Below are 23,891 nucleotides of genomic sequence, written 5' to 3' on the forward strand. Positions count from 1 at the left end.
AATATAAATGCCGGAGTGTGAAATACCCATAACAAGCTACGATAAAGCGGATCTTACCATCCATGCCGCTAAGAGGCTCTTTGGCGGTCAGACGGTTAGAGCCGGCCTTGAAAAGCAGCCTGTCCAGATTAGGCCTAGGGGTTTTGGAGCCAAAAGCCACCTGAGACTGGGGCTCTGCATGGTCAGTGGGAGCTGGCCGGATGTAGCTGAGGTAGTGGAGCTTTCCTTTGGGCCATGGAGCCTCACCACCTGGGATGCCCTGCTGGGTGCCTGTTGACCCAGCAAGAAGGCGTTCCAGTTGTTTGGAAAGGAGCCTGCTCCTTCCTGGGTCCTGGTTGGAGTGGGCCGGAGCTAGCTGGGGGTGCCTGCCCTCTCCACTCTGAGTAACGACTTTGGTGACTGGAGGTTGGCCAGCTCCTTTCTGAAGGCTGTAGATAGTGGTCTTCTTCCAGCCCTGCTGGGGCTTTGGCTGGCTGGAGTCCAAACGGCCATCAGGCCTGATGTCTTCATTCTATAACACAAAATGCCCACTCCACACATTCAAACATAATTTTTTTTTGCCATATATGTGAGGCTACAGTGACAGAATGTATAGAATGAATCCACAACCTAGCCTCAGGTCTGCAATAGTTTTTCTGAGAACAGGAGATGGGTTGTACTGGGTCAGCACTGTTGTGACAGCCTTTAGTATAAAAAAGAGAAGCAACCTGGGCTCGACGAGACAGGACAGGATATGAATAGGGATTCTAGATCAAAGACAACTGCCCTTGGAAATTGCATTATGGAAATCATAGATGAGATAGTGTCACTCAAAGAGTAATTTCATGCATTTCCACAACACACAACAAACTTAAAAAGCTTATCCTCCCTATCAGAGAAGGAGTAGTAGCAGCCCCTTATCTAAAAACAAAAATTATGAATCATCTGATTTCAAAGTTGGCCATATGACTTTATATTTGACACATGATGAATTATGTATTTACATATCACAGTGCACTGGAATACAGGCAGTTAGACGCCTTTAAACCTTGTGGCATAATAGTAAGTGCTAATACTGGGCCTGAAATGTGCCATTCTGTCCTTCCTCCTCTCTGTATGGGAGAGAACTTTCCATCTCCTCTGAATCATTAGGGTCCACTCTTCAATTCGGCATATATCCGATCCACCGAGCAGCATTATTTTAATACATGTCGGCGCTACACTAATACTAGCTATCCCCCTTGGTGCCATTTTCTGTCCTTCAAATGTATATAGAGAAAATGTCAGTCTTTCCAAGCCCGGCATACTGAGAGGCCATAATGGCATTAGCACAGCGGGACGGGGGGGCTCTGCCATTCACACTAACCATGTTTGCCTTCTTCCAGGAAGCAGCTTGGCTATGAAGGATGTCTCCCAAACACATTCATGCAAACCCGGGGTTCCACCCTAAATATAGTGACTGAATAATGTAAAGACGTGATGGAAGATCTTTGTGTAAAAGGGTCTCTCTTGGCTCAGTGGGAGGGAGAAGAGGGAGAGCGGGAAACAAAAGCAGCACAGGGACAACTCCGACCCCCAGCGTAGATAGATACTGCCTCTTTTCCATTAGGATGCAGCACAAAAAGGACAGGAAGAGGCCCCTCCGCGCTTTATCCGAGGAAAATGACCTTTAAACAAAATAAATGCTTTATTTTTTTTTAGGCCAAACGTATGGACTATTCCTTCTGGTTTGAACTCTAATGCTATGCACAAATGATATATCTCACATATTGTAGCCCGGTATAATCTGGACAGATCAGTTACGATATCAACAGAGGAGAGGCTATTTTTTTCAGATAGTACAGTATATCTGTGTATTGGCCACACCTCCACAATCCACTCAGAGAGCAATTGTTGCACATCTACAGTGGGAGGGAGCGAGGGATCAATCTGAGCTCTTGGCGGGTCGTTACCTGAGTGCCGGCCCCCTGTCGTTGGGCCCCCTGTCGTTGGGCCCCTGGTTGTCCAACTGCCTCAGACTGCGGCAGGAAGCCCAGGCCTGTCAGGTACTTCTGAAGGCTCCTGCTAAGCTCTGCCTCCACAGGCCGCAGCTTCCTGTCTCTGGAGCTGCTGTAGGCAGTCAGGGGGCTGGGGGGCGTGGCCAGATGGCGGAGGGGGACCTTCCTCAGTTTGGAAAGCTCTCTGGAGATGACCTGCTGGGTGATGTCATCCCGCCACGTCAGACCTGGGCACACAGAGAGTTCAGATTGGAACTTACTTCACATTCAAAAAGGTTTATCATCTACTGGTTTGGAAATATTGATATAAGTTTGTCTTTGGCACTGTATACCTACAAATGGTAAGTTCAAAACAGCTCAGTTGTGTTCTCTGCTCAGGGGAAATTGTTTAGAGTTCTCTCAGCATTACAGGGTAAACATCACAGCGCAAAACAAAACAGTGAGGATGAATCAGAATGTTAGAGCAGAGAGGGTCTAAAGTTGTAACACAGTAAAAGTGAGTCATGAATACACACAAACAAATACACATGTACACATGTACGCACACATGTATACACACACACACACACCAGCCAGTCAACAAGCCCTGGGAGAATGTCACACTGCGGCCTGACGCCTTGCCAACATCTCTGCTAATTGCCAACACATAGTTGGGATGCAGAACTCCTGGGCAGGGGCAAAGCGCAATGGTGCCAAGGCCAGATGGAGCTACCCAAGCAAAAAAGATACCCAAAACATGGCCCCATTCCCAACAAGCCAAAAGGCACAGCATTCCATCGGCAAAGAGCAGAGAAATACCAAAGATATTATACTTTTGTCTAGAGCCAGGATGTTCACTGATGACGTTTCCATTCCACTGGAGAAGCATTTTTTAATGAGAAAGAAGTAATTATGGGAATGTATGTGTGTGGCGTAGGCTTAGATTCATAACTGCCTCATACCTAACCTTTTACTGGGCTCTTTGGAAGTCCTCATCTAAAGAAACAAAGAGTTATGCTGGTCTTAATGATGTGAACATATTTAATAGCAATAAGCTAACAGCCTGGGTAAGAATATATGAAAAAAAATGAAAGTATCAACACAGAATGTCTTCATTAGCCTGGTTTCTCACCCATAGACACTAGGTATTCTCATAGATATTCATAAGCACCAGATGAGGATCTGAGCAATGCAGAACAGCTACAGATGCCTCCAGTCATTCTTGGCAGCGCTGAATGGAGCACAAAGCAGCGTATGTTGTCGCTGTTCTGGAACGCAGCTCAGCCATCCATCCATACAACAATAACACTTAACTACCCGTAGCTTACCCGATGTGCGGTATACCTGCTATACATTAGCGCCGTGATTATCATTTACGCTATCATCAGTCGAGATGGGGGAAGCAGGTCTGGTTTCAACCCTGAAGGACCCATAAGGTACCTGCGGTTAACTGCGGCTGGTTAATGGGTTCAGTGGCGATGTAAACGTCTGATGGTGCCGGAACAGGATGAGGCTGACACTGGCTTGATTGACTGTGACACCTCTATCCCCCCTGTCTCCTGGGGGATGCACTCATTTCCATACATACCATGTTGTGTGTGTGTGTGTGTGTGATGGGCACACTTGAGGGAAAAGGTATGCCAGCACAAATTAGGGAATCAAAATGAACCATTTTGTAAAAGAAGAAGTCAGGAAGAAAAGTGGTAGGGCCTTTACGGTTGGATTCCCCTCAATCAACCTCTCAGCTGATTATCCTGGCACTGAGCAGCTAAATGTCATGCAAATTCATCTAGAAGTCCAGAGAAAGAGCAGGCTCTATCACCAAATGCCGCGGGTTTTTTCCTGTTAAGGATAGCATGCCGTCTCAGGCAAATGCCTCAGTTAATTAACGCCTTGCCATTAGCGCAACAGCTTTCAAACAAGCAAGATATTTCTGTTGGCCTCCTGTCTGTTTTCTGTGTGACAGAGAGAGAGAGAAAGAGAGAGAGAGCAAGAGAACGAGATGGCCTCCTAAATATTCAAAGCCTATTAGATGGGATCCTGTCTACGTGTCTCGTCGTTTCATCTGGTGTTTTTGAAATGCAGATTTTCCCCTTTCCTTTAGTTCTGTCCACCAACTGATTTTAAAGGGAGTAATGGAAGAGAGCGTGAATAATTTAGCAACAAGTTCAACCTAATTAGCTGAAATGAAATGTGTCAATCCAAATTTGACATACAAATTAAAATGAAACAATGCCGCAATGGAGTGGTAGATTTAAAATATGAACACATTTGTTATGCGTCATGGTTTTATAACCTTAAATGTATTTTCTGTAAGCAATTAAGTCAGTTTTATGTCAATAAGTTGAATAAAAAGGTAAAGAAACACACAAGTACAAACTCATTGCAAAAGTATCACGTTTTTCTATGTGGACTTACTTTGAAAACATTGCTTAGTATTGCTGTTTACAAAGTCATAACACAGAGTCTAGCTGTCTCTGTAGAGTGCCAATGAAAGTCGACTAAGGGCCAAGCTAATATCAATTGCTATGTATCTGACCATTTTGAAATGGCCACCTCCACAGAAGTCATTTCATATTGCCAGTACTGCAAAGCAATTGGTGAACATCTGCGAGGACACAGAAAGATTATTTGCAAGTCAATAAACATTAAAGAAAATCATTATGCTCAGAGTAAATCTGCAGTAGAAGTTTTGCCTCTTCTTTGGAACGATCCTGCCCCCCACACAGACATGGACTCACACTGAATGATTCAATAAAAGCACTCTTGTTTTCCTCATAACATTCCGGTTTTCACACACAAGTGTGGTGTGAGAGTATGCGTGTGTGTCTGTGCATCTGCGTTTGTGTGTATTGACTATTTTCTCTGTCCAGCACCATCTAGTAAGATTGTCAAGGAATAGGCGAAGTAGAGTATGAGGGAAAGTAAATGTGTCTTAAAAGTAAATGTGTGTACGCATAAGTAGAACCTGTGGATTCAGTGGCGCTGAAGTGACATACTGTCGGTTTATGGTCACTGGTTCTCCCTGACTGGCTATTCCTGTCCATGGCACTAATGTAAATGCCACAATGCATCATCTTCCTTCACTTGTCTGGACTATGAGAATATCCACTGATCTGCACACGCAGGAGGTCAACCGACTGCAGGTTAGTCTAGTTTAACATGTTGCACCACGACACCGGTGTTGTATTCTGACATGTTCCCCTCTAATCTTGTGAGTATGGAACATTAAAAAAACAAATAGATTCAAGTCAACTACTTCCATTCAACAATCAGGAATAGAAGAATATGACATCGTCTGGTTGGTAAAAAGCAGCATAAAACTCATCTTCATCTTCCTTGCAACCCAATTAAAGGCCCCATCATTTTAATATATCGTACATCAAACTAATATACTGCAATTATGGTGTGCATAGATTGGCTCCTGTGTATCTTCACACATTCTCTACACACACACACACCCACACACCCACACACACGCTCACACACACTCACACACACACATTTAGGGGAGCTATAATGATTCCAAAGCAATATGACAGCAGCCTGGCTATGAAATGTGTAGACACACTGCGGCTGCACACTGTGAATACTAAAGTTGCTTGGCTTGGGTGCTGTCTAATATAAAAGTCATTGGCAGTTGGGATGACAGTGTCTCGCACTCAAAAGGTATTGTGGTGAAAATTTCATACCAGACAATGTGCTCTCCCAATGGAGACACATCCAGACAACCCAAGCCCTTTTGAACAGGGGTCAATTTCTATTGATCTGAATGACATTGGTGTTGTGCAGTGAGCAGAGATTGTGTGATTTCTACCTTGCGTCTCAGATGCAAGATAAAGAGGATTGTAAATCGATTCCATTGATGTTCCTCCTCGTTTTTTTTTTTTTTCTTCATCTCTTCGATTTAGGTTACAGTACAATGGTCTCAATAACCCTGTCTGGGCTTCAACGAGGCTGTCCCACGTCTCAGAGATGACACTTCAATAGCTGTTGAGCTGATAAGAATAACGCGCCACCGAGCGTTAACAGTGTATTGTGGACTCATCCGAAGATAATGCTCTCTGTCTCTGGATGTGATTCTACAAGACAGAGAGGAGAAATGATTCAAAGTGATGATGTCATGTCTGCAGCCTCCGTGAACGGGTGTCTAAAAACACAAGGTCAGAGAACAAGTCTCATGACGAAAAAAATCTAAAGAATTAAACACCTCTTAAAATGGAGCAGGAGAAATTACACGCCGGATCTCCTCTCATCCTCCTCAGTCTCATTTGTTTATTTCTAAGGAGTAATTAGAATAAATGTGTGGTCTCGCTCAGCTTAATATTCATCACTGCAAATTTTTTTTTTTTGATTTCCTATGGCCGACCGCTTACTCTTAATGATTTTCAACACTAGTTTACGCCTGTTAGAAGATATTAAGCTCAGAGTGGCCTGCAAAGCCAATTATGTGGGGAGGACTGGTGTTTGTGGTCATGGTCGGTGTTAAAGGTGCCTACTGCCCCCTGGTGGGCAATATCAGTAGTTGCAGTTTGCTAAATCCTGAGGAGAAAACACCTTTAAATTACATTTTCTTACATGGAGACGTCATATATTTGTTATGGTGCTTGCAACATAAATGTAAAGATCCAAGCTACTCATGCTATGTTTCTAAAACTGTTTTTTTTTTGTTACCGAATTGGTGGCATTACACGGGCTGACAATGCACTTAACACATTGACATCTGGCCAAACCAAGCTTGAGCTACCTGTTGAAACCAGCAGACCCATTAGTTTGTCAGTTACAGCAATGGCTTCATAAGTCTAGACTGCCTGGAGGCAACAAACAGTCATTTTCATCTGTTGCTCACACTGTAATAACCAACAGCAAGAGCAACATCAGAGAAAGCTCTGTTCACCAGCATCAGTACAAGCCACGCATAAGAAATCAGCTATATAAACATGACAGAACCGGTGAGATGTTGACAGAGGGGGAGAAAATATTTCAAACAGAGGACAGAAATTACTCTCTGGGACTGGGATTTTCCTTCAACAGGACATGACTATTGAAATCTCTATTAGCCTACTGAAACTCAGTGTTGCTCCAGGGTGGGAGACTGGAACCACTAATTAACTTAAATCTTATTGCAACCATAAGTACACATGCAGCCATATTAAGCCATACAGCTCCTTTTGCCATGAAGACATCCTATTGTCTGCATTGTGTCCCCCCGAAGATCTGCGCTGTTCTAACAAGCACATTAGCTGCTGGGCTGCCATTGATCGAGCAGGAGAGGCCATCTAACGTGATTACAGTGCACACCTCACAGTTACTCATCCACAAAATTAGCACTAAATGTCCTGCCAGCATACAAGCCAATTAGATTGGCTGCTGGAGTTCCACGATGATGGCACAACAATGGCCCCATATGAGTCAAACGACCTGTCCTAGCTCGATGGTGTCGTGCTATGCCGGCCAAAGGGACAGCTTGGCTATTTGGCTTGCCTCACACAATGGCAGTTGACGCGCATTGCTGTAAGCACTGTACACGACTGATAAAGGCTGTTCGACAAAAAAAGACACACAGACAAAGACAGAAAGGCAAACAGACAGTACCTCTGTGAGCCAGTTTCTGTAGGAGGATCCTGAGGCGTTGCAGCGCAGGGGGAGAAATATCGTATGTGTACAGGTCCGCTCCAGCCAACTCCTGGCACCTTCCAAACACTCCGTCTACAAAATAAGACACACAGAACCACATTAGCATCATTATCCGAGAAGAAAGACTGCATGTTCATAAGGGGATGTGTGTGTGATTGCCGGCGGTGTACAAGACAGATTTAACAAATTTTACTGCACAAGGATTGTGGCTCTGATGGAGGCAGATGAAATGCTGTAATGGCGTGCGGCACCTGCAGTGTCTCTGTGCTTTTGACTTCCTGCTTTTGGGGAGCTAATAGCTGACATTTTTCCTCTGACAGCACTGCGATAAGCAGCCGTTCATGGCAGGAAGGACTTTATCAGGGACCCTGGTAATCTCCCTATCAGCAGGCCTCCCGCCTCACTCAATACGGGTTGCTAGGCAACCCACGCCACAGAGTCCCTATCGGCCCCATAATTCAATGGCTGGTCTAGACTGCTGAAGGATGCTGAAACTCAGGGGGTCAGGATGCAGTGTGTAGATGTAATGCTTGGAATATAAATGACCCGCGTTGTCACCTTCTCTCAGCTGGGGAGATAAATCCATGCATCTTGTTGGCTAAACTCACTAAATGAAAGTCCACGTCAAAGATGATCTCAGGAGATGAATCTCGGAGATTCGATCTGAGCCGTCTCCTGTGTGTGTGTGTGTGTGTAATCATGCATGATATTGTGTGTGAGTATGTGTGAAGAGGCCTCTGTGATTAGATGGGATCTAATGATGTGAATCAACACTTTGTCATGCACCACAGTATCCCATTAATTAGCCCCAGGATGTCTGACAATGACAGCAAACATCAATGGCACGACTGATGCTCACTGACACATTCGGCACCTCAGGACACACAAACATTGATGTCCATTATATCCTGCAATTTTCTGTCTTCTCTCTCATGCCATTTTTATATCAAGTATATAAAAATAGATATGTGTGGCCTATTATTCCAAGGATATATAATCAATGAAATCTCCCCAGTGAAAAGTATGCAATCATCTAAGTAATACAATATTTTGACACTGGAGCATCTTGAGTTGCATCTTTGCATTGTGTGAAATCTTCAATTTTCTATTAATATATCTACTGTACACATCACTGGGCATCATTTTTCACCTTTGACTAAAATGAAAAAAATGTAATTACTGTGCCGTGTTCGTGTGTAAAATTGAGTGGCTGATAATTACAAAGATAATAATGTGATGTCAGACTAGCCTTCTAAATGAGAAGCTAGTGTTTTCCTGACTTCCCCTAGCCCGTGACCCGTTAAATGACAGCTTTGTACAGGAAAAAGCCTGTGGGAGGTGGTGAATTAGCATAGACAACAGCGTACAAAGTTCAGGAGTTATTTTGAGATCTCAGGCAGTACAGAGGAAAACTTCCCACCTACAGACAGATAGATCACAGCAGGCGCGTCCGAATCACAAGACAGTAACTGTCTCGTTACCTATTGCCAACAACCGACCCATCTTCTCTGGCATTGTCGCCGGTGAGACGCTTGATACGGTGAGAAATAATAATGTCTCATGTTTAGAATGAGCTCATTTTAGTAGGATTTATTTTTCCCAGATAGAAGGTACCACCAGGGATTACGTAAGAAATGAAGGGAGGCTGGTGACATAACAAGCGACAGGAAACTGTTAAATGTTTGATGCTCTGCATTACTCGTTGGTTTCCATGGCAACGGCCACCATTAAACATGTTATTTCCCCCTCAGTTGCCAGGGACATTCCCGGTAGCTACCAGACACACAGACAGACAGACAGACAGACAGACAGACAGACAGACCGACAGACCGACAGACCGACAGACCGACAGACTCTCACATACGCAAACACACACAGGCTTTTAGCGCATTAAAAATAGAATGTCACAGCTATTTTAAAACAAAGGAATCCTTGTTTGATAAACATGACAAATGATTGATTTTCGAGGTGTGAGAGCTGCATCTCTAGAGAGACTTTGAGCCATCCAGAGCCATATGCATGATAAATCATAAAGCATTGCTCTGTCACTTTACAGTGTGTATTCACAATACTGACATTATTAAGACAAGGAACAATGGTGCATCGTAGTTGATAGGTTGCAGAAAACACAGATTTCTTTTCTCCTGTATTTGACATCTGAAAACGGCGTTTTAATTTCAGGCTTGGACGAGCACAGCATGTATTTGTTAGGTGCAGGAAGAGTTGTTTTCTCAAACCAAAATCAACACAAAGAAATGCAGTGCAATCAAATATCAGAGAATTCTTTTTAGAATATGTCACCAGATAAAAGATAGCATTAGGGCAAGACAGCCACAACATAAATGTGACACATTCAGAGCCATTTAGGAACGAAGCCGAGTCTGTCGTGAACAACAGAACACGCTGATTTTCTGATGATACTCTGTCAAGGTTAAGGAAATATTAAGCAGACAATAAATCAATTTGTGCTGCCTTGCAAGACGAGAGCAGTGCTGTCAATGTGACGAGCAAAAAGCAAATGCAATGCAAATTAACCTTGATCAATGGAATCCATAGTGCATAAAACAGGCCACCGAACCCATCAATCAATCTTTACATGTACTGTATAGTCCTAAAAATACAAGTACAGCAGTGACATTTTTCACTATAAAACGGTTACGTCTAGATAAGTAGCATGTTGACGGGAATAAAGAAAAAGATTTTTCAGCCAAAAAAGGTAAAGAGCTCTAAATCCAGACACTGTCTCTCTCCCCATTGTGACAGACAGTGCGACATCCGGCTGCTGCTAAAGCTATTTAAACTGTGAAAGCTAATGCGTTGGGATAACAGCAGCAAGCACTAAAGCTGACAGTCAGCAAAGCATTTCTAAAGGACTGTATGTCAGAAGCAGAGGAGAATGGACCCAGGAGACAAATTAAGTCGTATTGGAACAGGTGTATTAACCGCACAACTAATGTGTCATGAAAATGAATAGGCCAAATCAATGTGCTGGGATCAGACTGCTAACACAGAAGAGAATAGAAACAAAAGCTAATGTGATCAGGATATGATTAGTCAAGTTTTTAAATATTCTTCAATGCTTTTTCCTTTGTCAGCTGTGTCTTTGAAATGAAAATCAGGTTCATGCATGCACCGTAATCTACGTACAAATAAAAAGAGAATAAAGATATATCAGACACTCAGCGCTACTTGAAAACATATCGCCCATCCATTTGGGCTGTGGAATACAAATCAGCTCTATAGCTGCATTTTTATTTTTTTATTTGAGCTTGGGTGAAGCGGTGGATTTGCTCATCACACTTGCTCTGAAAAGGCTTGAGACTTTTGTTTAACCTTAGGTAGAATCTTTTCTCCTTAATTCTTACTGCATTTCTTTATCCAGCACTTTATTCTAGGGACACTGGAATATTTACTACATCTACTGCCTGGGTGCTGTTACTAAACCATGCAGATTGCTTGGGATTGTAGACTGAGAAGTGTTTACTTTTAGTGTTAGCGATGTAATTTAAGCTTATTCCACAATTGCACTCATTGTATGTTTCTCTCAATAAGGTAAATGCCTCAAATATAAAATACAGAGAGGACAGGCAGACAATATTGGCCTAAACTGCGGCAAGTTGACCACCAATCAATAAAACACTGTTGGTTAAGTGTTTAATAGGAGCCAACCGCTGTCCTGAGGGGCACATGCAGCACTTAACCACGGCACTTTAGCTTATCATACCAGTAAGCCACAGACACTAGAGAGCTACATCAGATTAAAACACATTTCCACAGGATGATCTCATTTCCTTTTAGAAGAACACATTTTTGGTCCTCGGTAAAAGAACCCCCCTTGAAGATCCAAATAAAGATCTGAGGAGTTTGGTTAAAAAAAGGAAATATGGCAGTACAAAATCAAAAAACACATATTGAATGATGTGCTTATTTTTTTTTTTTCCTAAATGGAAATATAGCAGTTTTAAATCTTTTATTTATACGGTCAATACCTCTAATAAATGGGAACTCACTGCAAAAAACGTCCATCTTAACAAGTCATTTAGTCTCATATTCAGCCTTCAGATCTTATTTTTCTTAAACCAAGATAAAAATTCTGCCAGTGAGGTGAGATAACCACTTGTTTCCAGTGCAGTTTCACTTCTTTCCGGAGTGTCGATATCATGGAACAAGTCAGAATAGGGCAGATCACAGCATTACTATCAAGAAAATGACACTTGATTCCACAACATTCTTGAAACAAATTGATTTGCATTGGAAATAAGTGAAATTATCTAACACCACTGGCAGATTTTTTCACTTATTTTAAGAAAATTACGATTTTAGGACTCAATAATCGACTAAATGACTTGTTAAAATGGAGATTTTTTGCAGTGCGATAAATGACGTTCAGCCATGTAAAAGTGGTCTGTTTGACATCACAGCTCCTTCTAGCAACCCCCTCCCCTCCCCTCCCCTCAGCCACCTTGCATGGCAACAGTCCTGGTGAAGAAGAGCACGGTTGGCCCAGCCCAGAATAAACCAGGTTACTCCTTCAGGGACCCCGGGAAGAGTTGAAGTGGCAGACCTAGTTACTCCCACTCATCCTCTGTCTGAGCGGTGGCTGCTGCTCGTCAGGAGTCAAATGGAGAGTGGCAGGGCGTCGACGGAGGTATCCAAGAAGAACTAAATAACGTCTCTTTACGTACCTCAAAATGGGATAACATCAAGCCAACATTAGCTTCTTTTTTGCCTGTTCCTTTATTGGGTGTATAAGCTGAGATTTCTGTGTGACTGAGAGTGAGATTTCCATGTGAGAGGAGTGAATCTTGCTCACAGTATTCTCTTTCCTCTGTAGACTCCCATCCCACTGTGGGTGGGTCTCCTGAGGCCAGCAGGCAGTAAAAGATAAAAGAGATGGTGAGAAGATGAAAAGACGAAGAGAGAGAGAAAAAAAAAGTGACGAGAAAACACATAAAATCTTGAAAGGGATCACCATCACCAAAACATCTCTGTCACATTTTATCTTTGCGTAATAGCCTAATGTAGCTTAATGTGAAGCCCCCCCCGAACCCTCCCAACCCTCCACTCTCTGCCTCTGGGTATTTTTCCTTCGAGGTGTCAGCAATTTCCCTCTATTAGGCTGCACACAGCTCCCTTCTGTACCAAAGCAGTCTGTGTAATTAAAGTCAGTTTTTCATTCCACTTCTCTGCTGTTGCCCCATCTCTTGCCCAGTTTCCTCCTACAGAACTGGGTTAATATGGAAATGAGGCTGCAGATCTCCTAACATGTCTTTCTAACATGCTGCGAATCCAAAGACTTATTGCATGGGATTTAAAAGATCAAAATAGATATTTTTAGCGGGAAGAAAAGTTGCCAGTACAGGAGTTAGAAGAATAAACAAAGCGGCATGAAATCGGCAAGTGCTCCTTTACTGGCTTCACCTCATTTGTGAAATTGATTTCATAATGAGGCTGCGAAAAGTAAATGAGGTGAGCAAAACACAGTCAAACAAAACAAACAAAGCAACCTTTAAGCGCAGGCGTTTAATCATTATGTTTTCAAGGGTGAGGATAAAAACTCAGGGAGATGTGGATCCTTGGCACGCATGTAAGAACAATACCATGTCCGGTGCCGCTGCTTCAGCGTTGACACCTTCTCCTATGGGGGAATATATTAACCTTTCACGATGGCTCCGCTATGAAGATGATCCTCGATATCGACATCCTATCAATCCTCTTCAAAGGCAAAGCCTGCTGCGTGATTCTGCTGAAGGCCACACAATAAAAAGCCTCGACATTTTCCCCTTGTTCATTAGGTGACACGTTGTCCTGGCAACCGCTGACAGAGACACATGCATCTCCCGTGACATGTTGTTTCATATATGAGGTTGTGACTGTTTGTGGCTCGGGGGAAACACGGGCATAGTGGACAGTGGGATGTAAGAGGGAAAACAACCTCTTGAGATCGATCATAAGCCTCGCAGTTAGTTAGGGGAACAAGGCAACTGCTGTATATTTGTATTGTGCTGTTTCAGGCTCCCAGATGTTTCAGTGTTTTTCTCATACTTGACTCATAAGTTTAAACCGAGCTACAACAGATGCTATGAGCAAGCCCTCCAGTCTGCCCATCTCTCTGTCTATAAATCCCAGAGTGATTAAAAATAGCGAGGACAGCTTTAGAAGTGTGTTGGGTCGATGATGGTTGATACCACTGGGATGCTGTACTATATAATGAGGTGCGGTGGGTGTACGGTACTGTAGTCATGACTCTGAGGCAGATCTTCTAAAACTGACTTACCATTGATGCAGAACTCATATGGTGTGCAGAGCTCGTCCTCAAACAGGCAACCTGGAGGTGAGAGAAGGTGAAACAGAAACAGAGAGGGGGAGAGAGAGAGAGACAGAGAGAGAGAGAGAGAGACAGTTAAAACACAAGTCACAATTATAAACACAACAGTGTAGACATTTTCTGAAAAACAACACCCCCTAAAATGCAAAAAACGCAAAACATACAAAACAGAACAGAGCACCCCCACTGCTCCATTAAAGGACCTGAAGATTGATCTGATAAATCAATTGTTTGGTTATTGGATCACATAAATCAATGTCAACTTACAATGGGAGAAGAGGGGATTGGAGTGCAGCAGGTATGCTTCGACACAGAGAATACCAAACGGCAGTGACAAAAACATGCCAAATTACTTTATATAAGATAAAAATAGATGTGAAGAATATACCTATATACAGTATATACACATACAATAGACTAGTATGTTGATCAGATCACAAATAGTCAACCAATACAATTGAAGAGCAAAATTAGCACTATATCACTATTCCCAATAAGTCACCACTCAACAAAACTACAACTCAATACAGCATTAGCACTTGCTGCAGGCATCGCTGCTAATGGCAGAGCTATCAATCATCAATTAGTGTGGCTTCTCCTATCCTGTCTCTGCCACTAATACCCCAACTCCATGGGCAATGTTTCCATATATGAATATTGTATGAATATTAATGAACTTTAACGCCTGGACTGGGGCTGGGTGTTCCAGACTGATAAATGAACAGATGGCAGGAGCATTATGGGTAGCTGTTCCCTGTGTTCATATTTCACACGTGGGAGTTGCAGTGCGCAGGGAACCGATTGTTCTGCTCGTCGATCTGCACAGGTGATCCTCCACATCCACCCATTTCCAGAAAAAAAGATGAGAGTTTAGGGGCTTGAAAGATGTGTTTGTTTGACAAAGGGGGGATTGTTGCTCAAACTTTGTGACAAAACGCTTAGAAAATGGATTACGACAAAGCTCCTCTTGAAATGTTATGTTCCATCTTGGAGACAGAATGCACTGACACATTCAGAGGTCAAAATGAGACGAGCCAATCATGCAGGCTTTCAGCCAAGCAATGAGCCACTTAGACCATACTGTTTGGCTTTGTTCAATAAGCTCACGAAGGTCCTCTGAAACTGCACTGTGCAACTTCCACAGGCTCGGGAACAAACCGCAGAGCACATGACGTCAGCAGCCAAATTATCATAGAGGCAATCCAAAAACAACTAGGTCACGCATTCAACACTCTTCCTTCCAGTCTTTTATGTCTGCTATTTGCCTCGCTCTGCTCATCGGCAGGAGTGATGGAATCGGATGCACCCTCTTGGCCCAATGGCCCCGATGGACAGCAGTGAGCGGCTCGTGACTGTGAATAGAGAACAGGCTGAGTAGGAGGAGAGGCCTCTGTCAGACTTCTTAAATAATGAGAAGAGATGGGTGTGAGGAGTCTGTTAATCACTTCACACAGGAAGGAGAGATAATCGGGACAGGTGCGGAGGAGAGCGGAACTTTTCAGGCATCAGTTGTTCCAAGTTCCTAAGGCTCCAACTTTCTTTATTTCCAGGTCCGTCATTAAGATAATTATGCTGATATGATTATTACAGGCTAATTTGCCTGGAAATGTGATTATACCGACACAATACACAGCCATTTTGTTTGGAAGTTGAGGGCATATTTCTCGAAATTGCACCTTTTGAGGGTAATGGCTTCAATATGTCAGCAAAATGGTTATTTAATGATGTAGAGTGGGGTGCATCATCACAGAGCTGTAAGGTCACTCAGTTCTCTGGAACAAAACACAAAGGCATGTCCTGAGCCAAAGAGAAACAAGTTATTGCTCCATAGCAGAGACCACAAAAGGCTTTTCAGGCGTCTCATATATGAGGTATACCTGACTTTACACTCTCCTGACACATCCGACATGTTACAAATCAAACTTTACAAAACATATATCATATATATAACCAAACTTGCACAGAAGAGTTCCTTGAAGCTAAAGGAGCCATACGATCCCTCTTGACCATGCATCTCACCGCTCTGCAATTAGTGTCAGTCCATTCAACTTTACCTCCTCATCACTCCCCTGCTTAATTCATTGGGTTCTCTGGGAGGCCTTGTCAGCTCTCAATATTAATTACGACCTTCCATTTAATGAAGCATCCACCCAAGCATAGTTAGTCAGACATTGTGTGTGTGTGTGTGTGTGTGTGTGTGTGTGTGCATGTGTGTGTGTGTGTGATAGGCAGGGCATAGGATTGATAACGCCACATCCCCTTTCTCCGACACCATGCCAGAGATGATTAAATTGGGGCCTTTTAATTAAAATGCAATCACAGTGGATGCTGCTGATTACCTCAGGCGAAAACAGGATTCTAGACTCGTCATGACTGAGGAAAGAAGCATTGGAAAAAAAAATGTGTCCAGGCTATATCTTAATGAAGCATCCTGACAATGAATGGCCACATTGTCTTGTATAATGCTAGCTGTAAGCTAGTTTCACAAAAAAAATGACCTTAGCGCTTACCCCAAAAAAAGTACAAAACCCACTATTCAGTGTTTATGCTCTGTTGCCATGTCAACCCCATCATTGATCAATCTCAGTAGGTCATCAATAGGAAGCTGACTGATTAGTCAAGTAAGAACAGCCTCAGTGGGATTCAGATCAATAGAGAGGAAATGAGTGTGCATTTAGTTGCTTTTTGTTTCATGACTTTATGAGTAGAAAAAAATGAAAGGAGTGTCTCATTTTCTAATGTGCAAACTGAACACCATGCTGATTATAGGCCTTTCAAACCCTGACCTCTTTAATATAGCCTTCATCCCATGCCCACATATGTACACTGATATATGCATACACACTTACAGTATACAAAATCGTACTTAAACAGAATAATTCATCAGCGTACTGCAAAATCAGATTGGTGACGAAGGATGTGTGTTAACTACAGGTGCTCTAAATGTAGCTTCCCCTCCCAAAATAGTCACTGGTTGACCTAATTCACAGTGAGGCAGGGAGAATCCAGAGGGTCAATGGATATGGTGCGTCAGATTACATACTGACTGTTTTTTTTAACATGATATAGATAGTATGCCTGTATTCACAAGAAATAGTGAAAAGCGAACTGTAAATTGGCACAGTCAATGCACTGCAGCCCTATAAAACTTACAGAATTTAGTCCTATCCATCCATCGTCGCAAATTACTCCATAAAAGCACAGTCTATTTACTTCCAGCGCACGGTGTTAGTATGCAGAACGGGGAACCTGAATCAATTAAATCTGGTTAATGTAAGTACCTGTGGCCTAGACCTCTGCCAGGCTCCCAGGCCTCTATCCTCAGCTGCGCGGCAGACAGAGACACTTTCCCAAGATGCCCCCTGCCTGCCTTATTACAGCTAACTGCCACTGTGGGCAGCGAGCGCATGTACTGTATAAGTAAGCAAGGAGCAGCACACAAACACACACACTCACTCATAAACACACAATTCACCTTCAGCTAAGACCTCAGCTACGCGGCATGTCGGGGACACAACAGCATGGATGTCCGCCCTCGGGGGTGCGATCAGGGAAAAGAGCGAGGGAGAGAGCGAAGGATGAGAGGAGGAGTATGTTTACAGGGAAAAGCTCATCTAAGTACAGAGAAGTAATTATATAAGAATGACTGAGCGTGTCTCATTAGAAAATAATATAACCATATTAATCTCCCAGCTAATCTTCACCTCTACATTATCCAGTCATTCAGTGTTGCATTCTAATAATGCATCCACACGCCCTCACAGCAGATTCAGGTCTGGGGGACAGCTTGAAATCCTCTCAAAGATTTATTTGTGATGGACTGACCTTGCCTGGGAAAAAATGAGCTATTAAAACTGTCCTTAAAAATGCAACACCCTGGGCTGAGCAAGAAGTCGGAGACCTAAGTCTGACTGTCCACATGCCCTCACAGGTGGTTGGCCAGTGCCAGGATACCATCTGTGATGTCTGAGGGGCCAAGGAGGATGCTGGGAGTCTGGCAGCGAGGACAGCCACTCCCTGAGACTGCTGCAGTTTAGGACATATTTCATTCAGTCTCTGGGGCCGCTAACATGTCTTTTATTATAATTATAAGCTTCTACCAAGGACATTTGACTCCTCTCATTTCATTCTCTCTCTCTCTCTCTCTCCTCACACACACACACACACACACACCTGTACTGTCAGCCAAAAAAGCCATTTTAGAACAGTGCAGCGGGTGACAACGGCAATAAAAGTGCAAGTGAATTGAAGCAAGAGCGGGGCTGGAGCAGGGACAGAAGAAAAGAACATTACCTGGAAGCAAATTAGCATCAGCTTGACACCGTGTCCACAGATTTAAACACCTTGTGTCATTAAAGCTCCCTCCCTGCTAAAATTAAAGATGGCTCTAAGCTTTTCTCAGCTCCAAAAGGTCTGCTCTGCTCTGCACTTCAGGTCAGCCATTCAGCTATCACAGTTTGTTATCATTATTCTCAATAATTCATCATTCTCCAAGTGTTTCTATCCTTGGATGATAAGACTCAGTTATAACGAGGCTGTTTTGTCTTGAAATGAAGGATTAATACTAGATTACTCTCATTTCGTGAAGAACCTTGCTTTTTTTTCTGGAGAGAATCAAACTGTGAACAATTCATTTTCACACCATAAATATGCAGAGCCATGAGCTACATTAATATTGATGTTGATTTTTTATGTATCTTTTTACATGAAAATGCTTTCTTTGTGCTCAAGACAAATTTAACACAGCTGACAATAAATCTAAACTAAATCTAAAAACATGAATAATTAGTAACAAAATACAGCTATAACACCTTTTCCTATTTAGTGCATTTGACATGAATCCTCACAGCTCACTGACAGGGGGCTCTAGTTCATTTTGAGGTCACTTTGATTGAAGAGGGAACCTGACATCAAACCACCTGATAATCAGAACAGTGTAGCCAAACACATTTCTCACCGAGTTTCAAGAGAATTTCACCCAGAATTCCCAGGGAGGCAGGTCACTCTCAGTCACTCAGCTGCCAGCTCCAGGCGACAGCCCAGACAACGGCCATGAATTAAAGATGGCAGCATCAGTGCGGCAGCAGAGGACCCAGAAATAGGCCGGCTTGACCTTTTCCCTGACCTGCACTGAATGATTCAGACATTTGATTTTCTCCCCGATTCTGAGGTGTGATTGGGTGTTGAAGTGGAGACCAGAGGAAGTCAAAGGCCTAAGCGTCCATATTTCCTTCTTTCTCACACTGTGAGCTGCTCAGGGTAAACCCACACAGTCTAGCCCCCAGGGAAATCTCTAGTCCTCCATCTTAGATGCACTCAAGTAGAGGTTTTCACCCTTCAATTTGAGAAAGCTCAATCTGATTCTGACTCTTATGACTGGCAATTGAATCTCATTTAAAGTACTAAACAGCAAAAGACCAGTTAGCTGTAGCCAACTATGCTGCAACATCTGTTGGGCAAACTGAAATGTCTAGTTTAAATGGCAATAGCTGATGCATCTTGAGTTTGCCATTGCCATATGCAAAGTTCCTCACTCCCCTTGCCTCTCCCTGACAGTCATTTTGTTTCCTTGCTGCACTGAGAGATGGTCCAGAGTATTAATCAATAAACGAAGCAGACGCATCCCTGCTTTTAATCACAGCTGAGATAGTATAGATTAATTCTTCTGCTCAACTCGCAGTCTTCAGAATCCTCATTACTGTGTTATTGTCCTCATTATAAATCTTGGCTCCGCAACACCGAGGTGACCTTCAGACTGACCTCCTATCACCATCCTCTAATTTAAACTTAAAACAAAACAGTTGAGCAGAGGCATGGCAATTCTCCCTCTAATACTGGTGGATATTTTCACACTCCCCATCACACCAGGCTCTGGATCTCAGGTATTTGGTGTGGTGAGAAATAACGATAAGAAGCCCATTCTTCTCGCTTTTATCCTCGGAGGCATAGACAAAGATGTGTAAGTGGGAAAATGGTTTTAACATCATACAATGTGTGTGTGTGTGTGTGTGTGTGTGCATCATATTCTGGAAATACCTGACAAGTCTCCGGAGAGTAAAAAGCCTCTATCAAAATTTAATTTAATTTTACATTATAACATGAAAGAAGAGCAGAGGACGCCCCAAAAATGTACTATACGCTTCCTTGCTCCTCTCAGCGGTGGCACACATCCTCCTTGACCTAAAATTTCAGTTTGGATTCACCTTGGACGGAAGCAGACAGAAAATTAGGAGACGGCTCCCCTCAACACGTCTATCTGACACAATTCTGACTTCCTTCCTCTCAAGAGCCAGTGACATTTGTCTGGAAACACACACGAGCGCAGCCAGCCGCTTTGCTCCCACTCCCTCGTCTCAATAACCACTCAAAGCCAACACACTCCTCCAAGCATCTGTTGAGTCGCAAAGCAACATCGCACTTCGTCTGTTATCACACCAGCCGTGGCAGCATCCCAAGCCAGGAATATACAGCCTGCTTTGTGCCGTTTTCTGCAGTTCAATGCTTAAATGTATCACACCTTAAAGGTTGCAACACTGAAATTAACTACAGACTCAAAAATCCCATATTCCCTTTATGGCTCGTAGCAATCCGAAATACAACTTGCAGCACAGCAATTCCAGAAACATGTAATAAATAGCTTATCAGTCTACAATTCATGTGAAACTGAATCCAGAAAAACTAGACTATACCAGCTGTATCTGGGTTTACTGCAGCTGAGAAGAGGTTGATCATAATATGCTGTTTGTTAGTTAGAATCAATAGGCATATATTACATTCAACAACAGACGCCAGGCAAAAAAAAATTAGAACATGATGTCACATCAATTACACTCATATTGAATGCAGCAGCTGTCGAGATTATCAATTTAGAAAAACAGGCTTTGCAAATAACACACCAAATGCTCAGCGATCATCATTTAACCATCCTGCACAGACTGTGTGGCCCCAATTTGCAGGCCTGTGCACAAAGGAGGGAAGCATTGTACATTAAAATCTCATAGACTTTGCCATTAATCGGACGAGTCGTAGCATTTAGCACATTCTAGACAGGGATCACACCCGAACTGTCGATAAAGTCTAAATGCATTGCGGCCTTTACTGAAGGAGTGAGAAACACCATGGCAGGGTTATTATAGTTTTGTATGTTCCATTAGCTTCTCTCCTTGGATCGATTTTTATTTTAATTATGGTTTGGCTTCAGTTGGTTTTCAGACAGGGTTTCTGAATTGAGTGTTCATTCATAATTCAGAAATGTTTTACCTTTTAACATCTAGTTTTAGTTTACATTTTTGAGCACTTGCATTTGTGAGGAATGTGTTGGTGTCTGTATTGAGCACATATTGATGCTGTCTTTGAACGGGCATAGTATGAATCAACGTTTTGACAGCTGATCAAAGGATTTTTCCCGTCCTATTCTACATACAGTTTGCTCACTTTATGGCACTCATCAAAGGACTAAATGTGAAAATGATTCATGTTGGTTTTTGATTTATTTCACTTGGACTGCAGGCAGAACTTGATTCAAACTCAATTTTCTTTCTTTCGTATCTGTATTTTTGTCTTATTCTTTCAGTGTACTGAAATGTTTTAAAATGCCTATAAGATTTGGTTACTGTAAACTATAATAAGCTTGCTCCCAAGAGAAACCACATTCATATAAGTGGTCCCACAGGATTGACAGGGGGGTGTCCTAGCAACTGAGGAAGTATTATGAAAACACACCAGGCGACATATAGGATGAAAATAAAAGGCTGAAGCAAGATGTTGAGCCTCTCCTGAACACCGTGTTCATAATCCACCTAGCAGTCAGATATCTATCCCCACATCACAGTGCATTTCAATCCACTCAGATGATTTATCACCACTATATTATATTTGATATCTCCACTCAGTCCTGATATCTATGGGATGACAGATGCCCGTGGCAAAATAGATAGAGCTCAGCAGCGTATGAATCAAATCTAACTTGTCTGGGCATATTAGGCGATGGCTCTGATAGCCAGGCACAATGAAGAGACTCAGCAGCACAGGCCTAAAGGAGGATGTCTGAGTCCACAGTACATATTGTGGATAAGCGTTCCTGTCAAATATCTCAATCCATCAATACACAACACTCCTTAATTTGTCTATAATGTATTTATGGAGCAATTGGGTGAAAAAGGCAGTCGCCTCTATGAAGTGGGTTCCCTATTCAGGTGAGCCGAGATAGAAACCCTCCAAGCCTGCGGCAAATACTACACACGGCTTTGGTGATCAAACAGAATCAATACGCTGTGATCAAGCTCCGAGATTTCTTTTTGCACTTCTGAGAAACCTTGTTTCAAACTCCCCACTCAATCTCATCTCAGCATTACCGCTAGATAATTGCATGTATTACTAAAATGTAGCCAACAACTGAGTAGGAGTTAGTGTGATATATTCGTCTTTGTTGAAAAAGCTATTTATAAGCTATAATCTAACTGGGAAAACACCTGTTTTATTTAATTCAATATTTCCCTTTTTTAATGAATTCATTATTTGTCCTAATATTTGCCAGGAGCACAACAATCTTGCTAGCAAAACACCACCTTGCAGCTAGGGAATGGCTGTCTAGTTAACAAATTATGTGTTTTTCGGTGCTCTTTATAAGGATGCAGGACACTGCCGAACCATTGATAACAGGACAGAGATGCTGCATAGAACTGTAACAACAGGCCTGATAGCAACATTTTAGCAGATCGCAGGGTAAAGCCTAGTTTAATTGTATATCAATTTCTGCAAATTTTCCATTGGCAAGACTTTGTTCTGCTGTCTGTAAATGCATTCTTCAAATGATGCTATTACTGTGAACAGGGTGCAGGGCCACCACAAGCTGTCAGATCACCTGGTATAGATAGCAGAGACTCCTAAAGCGTCTGAAACTCAGTTGGAGGAATACAAACCATTATCTATCATTTTACTATTTTTGTCAACAGTGGTGAAAGCAGGACAAACTGTATAATCTTCCATTAAGTGTTGAAACGAGTGACTGTGATAGCCATGGTGTGTGGTTTACGACACAGTTCACGCGTAACAGAGTTGTAGAAGTTTATAAAACTCCTGCCACTGGAAGAAATACCACCCTGTTTGAATTATCCGTCACGCTGGTGGGCCCTGGACTCATAGGCTCACGGCTGGTTGGAGACCCCGACAGGAAAGTACAGTAATTTCTGGCATGAACAACCACCGTGCCACATATTCCTCAAACCAGTCTGTGACCTCTCCTGTTGTTTGGATAAGGACAGAGCCATGCTGGAACAGACTGCTCAGAAATGCTTCACAACAGGATCAAGGTGACCACACAGTATGCCTTTGTGTTTATTGGTGTTTATCTTGCCCTCTAATGGGTTGAGCGGACCTAAACCATGCCAGGCAAATGCACCCCACACCATAACAGAACTTTAACTGTTTCCAATATCGCATGTTTGAATAGTACCTTTATTTTTACTGTTACCCGTGTTTTGTGCACACATCACTACTGCGTTATAACATATTCCCAAAAGCGCATTCATCACAAAATCCCAAATTCTGTCAACTCATATCAGGATAGAACAGTCCTCCAGCACTTCAAAATTTCTGCAGAGACAGGACTACTTTGTGTTAGGAATGTGAAAATGTATTCTTATGTGCGGGACCAAATTTGCATCACTCTTAAGAATTTTAAAGCAGTTCATTTGAGAGTGCAGCCGCAGATGTGGATGAAGACCCACATTTCCCTATCTGGCTTTCATGTGCTTGCATACAAGCAGGTACACACCCACACACACACTCTCTCTGTCTCTCACACACCACACACACACACACAGACAAACACACACAGCTACATCACAATAGCCTACCTTGAACCAAAGCAATGACATGGCGTAATGCACAGTGGGACTCATTAAAAACAATAACCATCTCTAACTCCCAGCCACACTCTGACAATGGAGACCTCTTCCACAAAGAGAGAA

General features: G+C 42.7%; 1 protein-coding gene across 1 annotated transcript in view; it reads right to left on the minus strand.

The window, feature by feature from the left end:
- The window catches only part of ptprn2 (protein tyrosine phosphatase receptor type N2), a 104,825-nt gene that overhangs the window by 79,408 nt on the left and 1,526 nt on the right, over positions 1-23,891 (minus strand). The window contains exons 2-5 of the mRNA XM_071525957.1: positions 13,870-13,920; positions 7,551-7,664; positions 1,959-2,203; positions 58-511 (exon numbers count right to left, since the gene is read on the minus strand). Coding sequence (XP_071382058.1) covers positions 58-511; positions 1,959-2,203; positions 7,551-7,664; positions 13,870-13,920 — 864 coding nt within the window. The remainder of the gene's footprint in view (positions 1-57; positions 512-1,958; positions 2,204-7,550; positions 7,665-13,869; positions 13,921-23,891) is intronic.

This window comes from Centroberyx affinis, unplaced genomic scaffold (genome assembly GCF_046629955.1).
Source record: "Centroberyx affinis isolate AG114_WGS23_722 - 3 ecotype Tasmania unplaced genomic scaffold, CSIRO-AGI_Caff_v1 ptg000109l_1, whole genome shotgun sequence".
Classification (NCBI taxonomy): Eukaryota; Metazoa; Chordata; class Actinopteri; order Beryciformes; family Berycidae; genus Centroberyx; species Centroberyx affinis.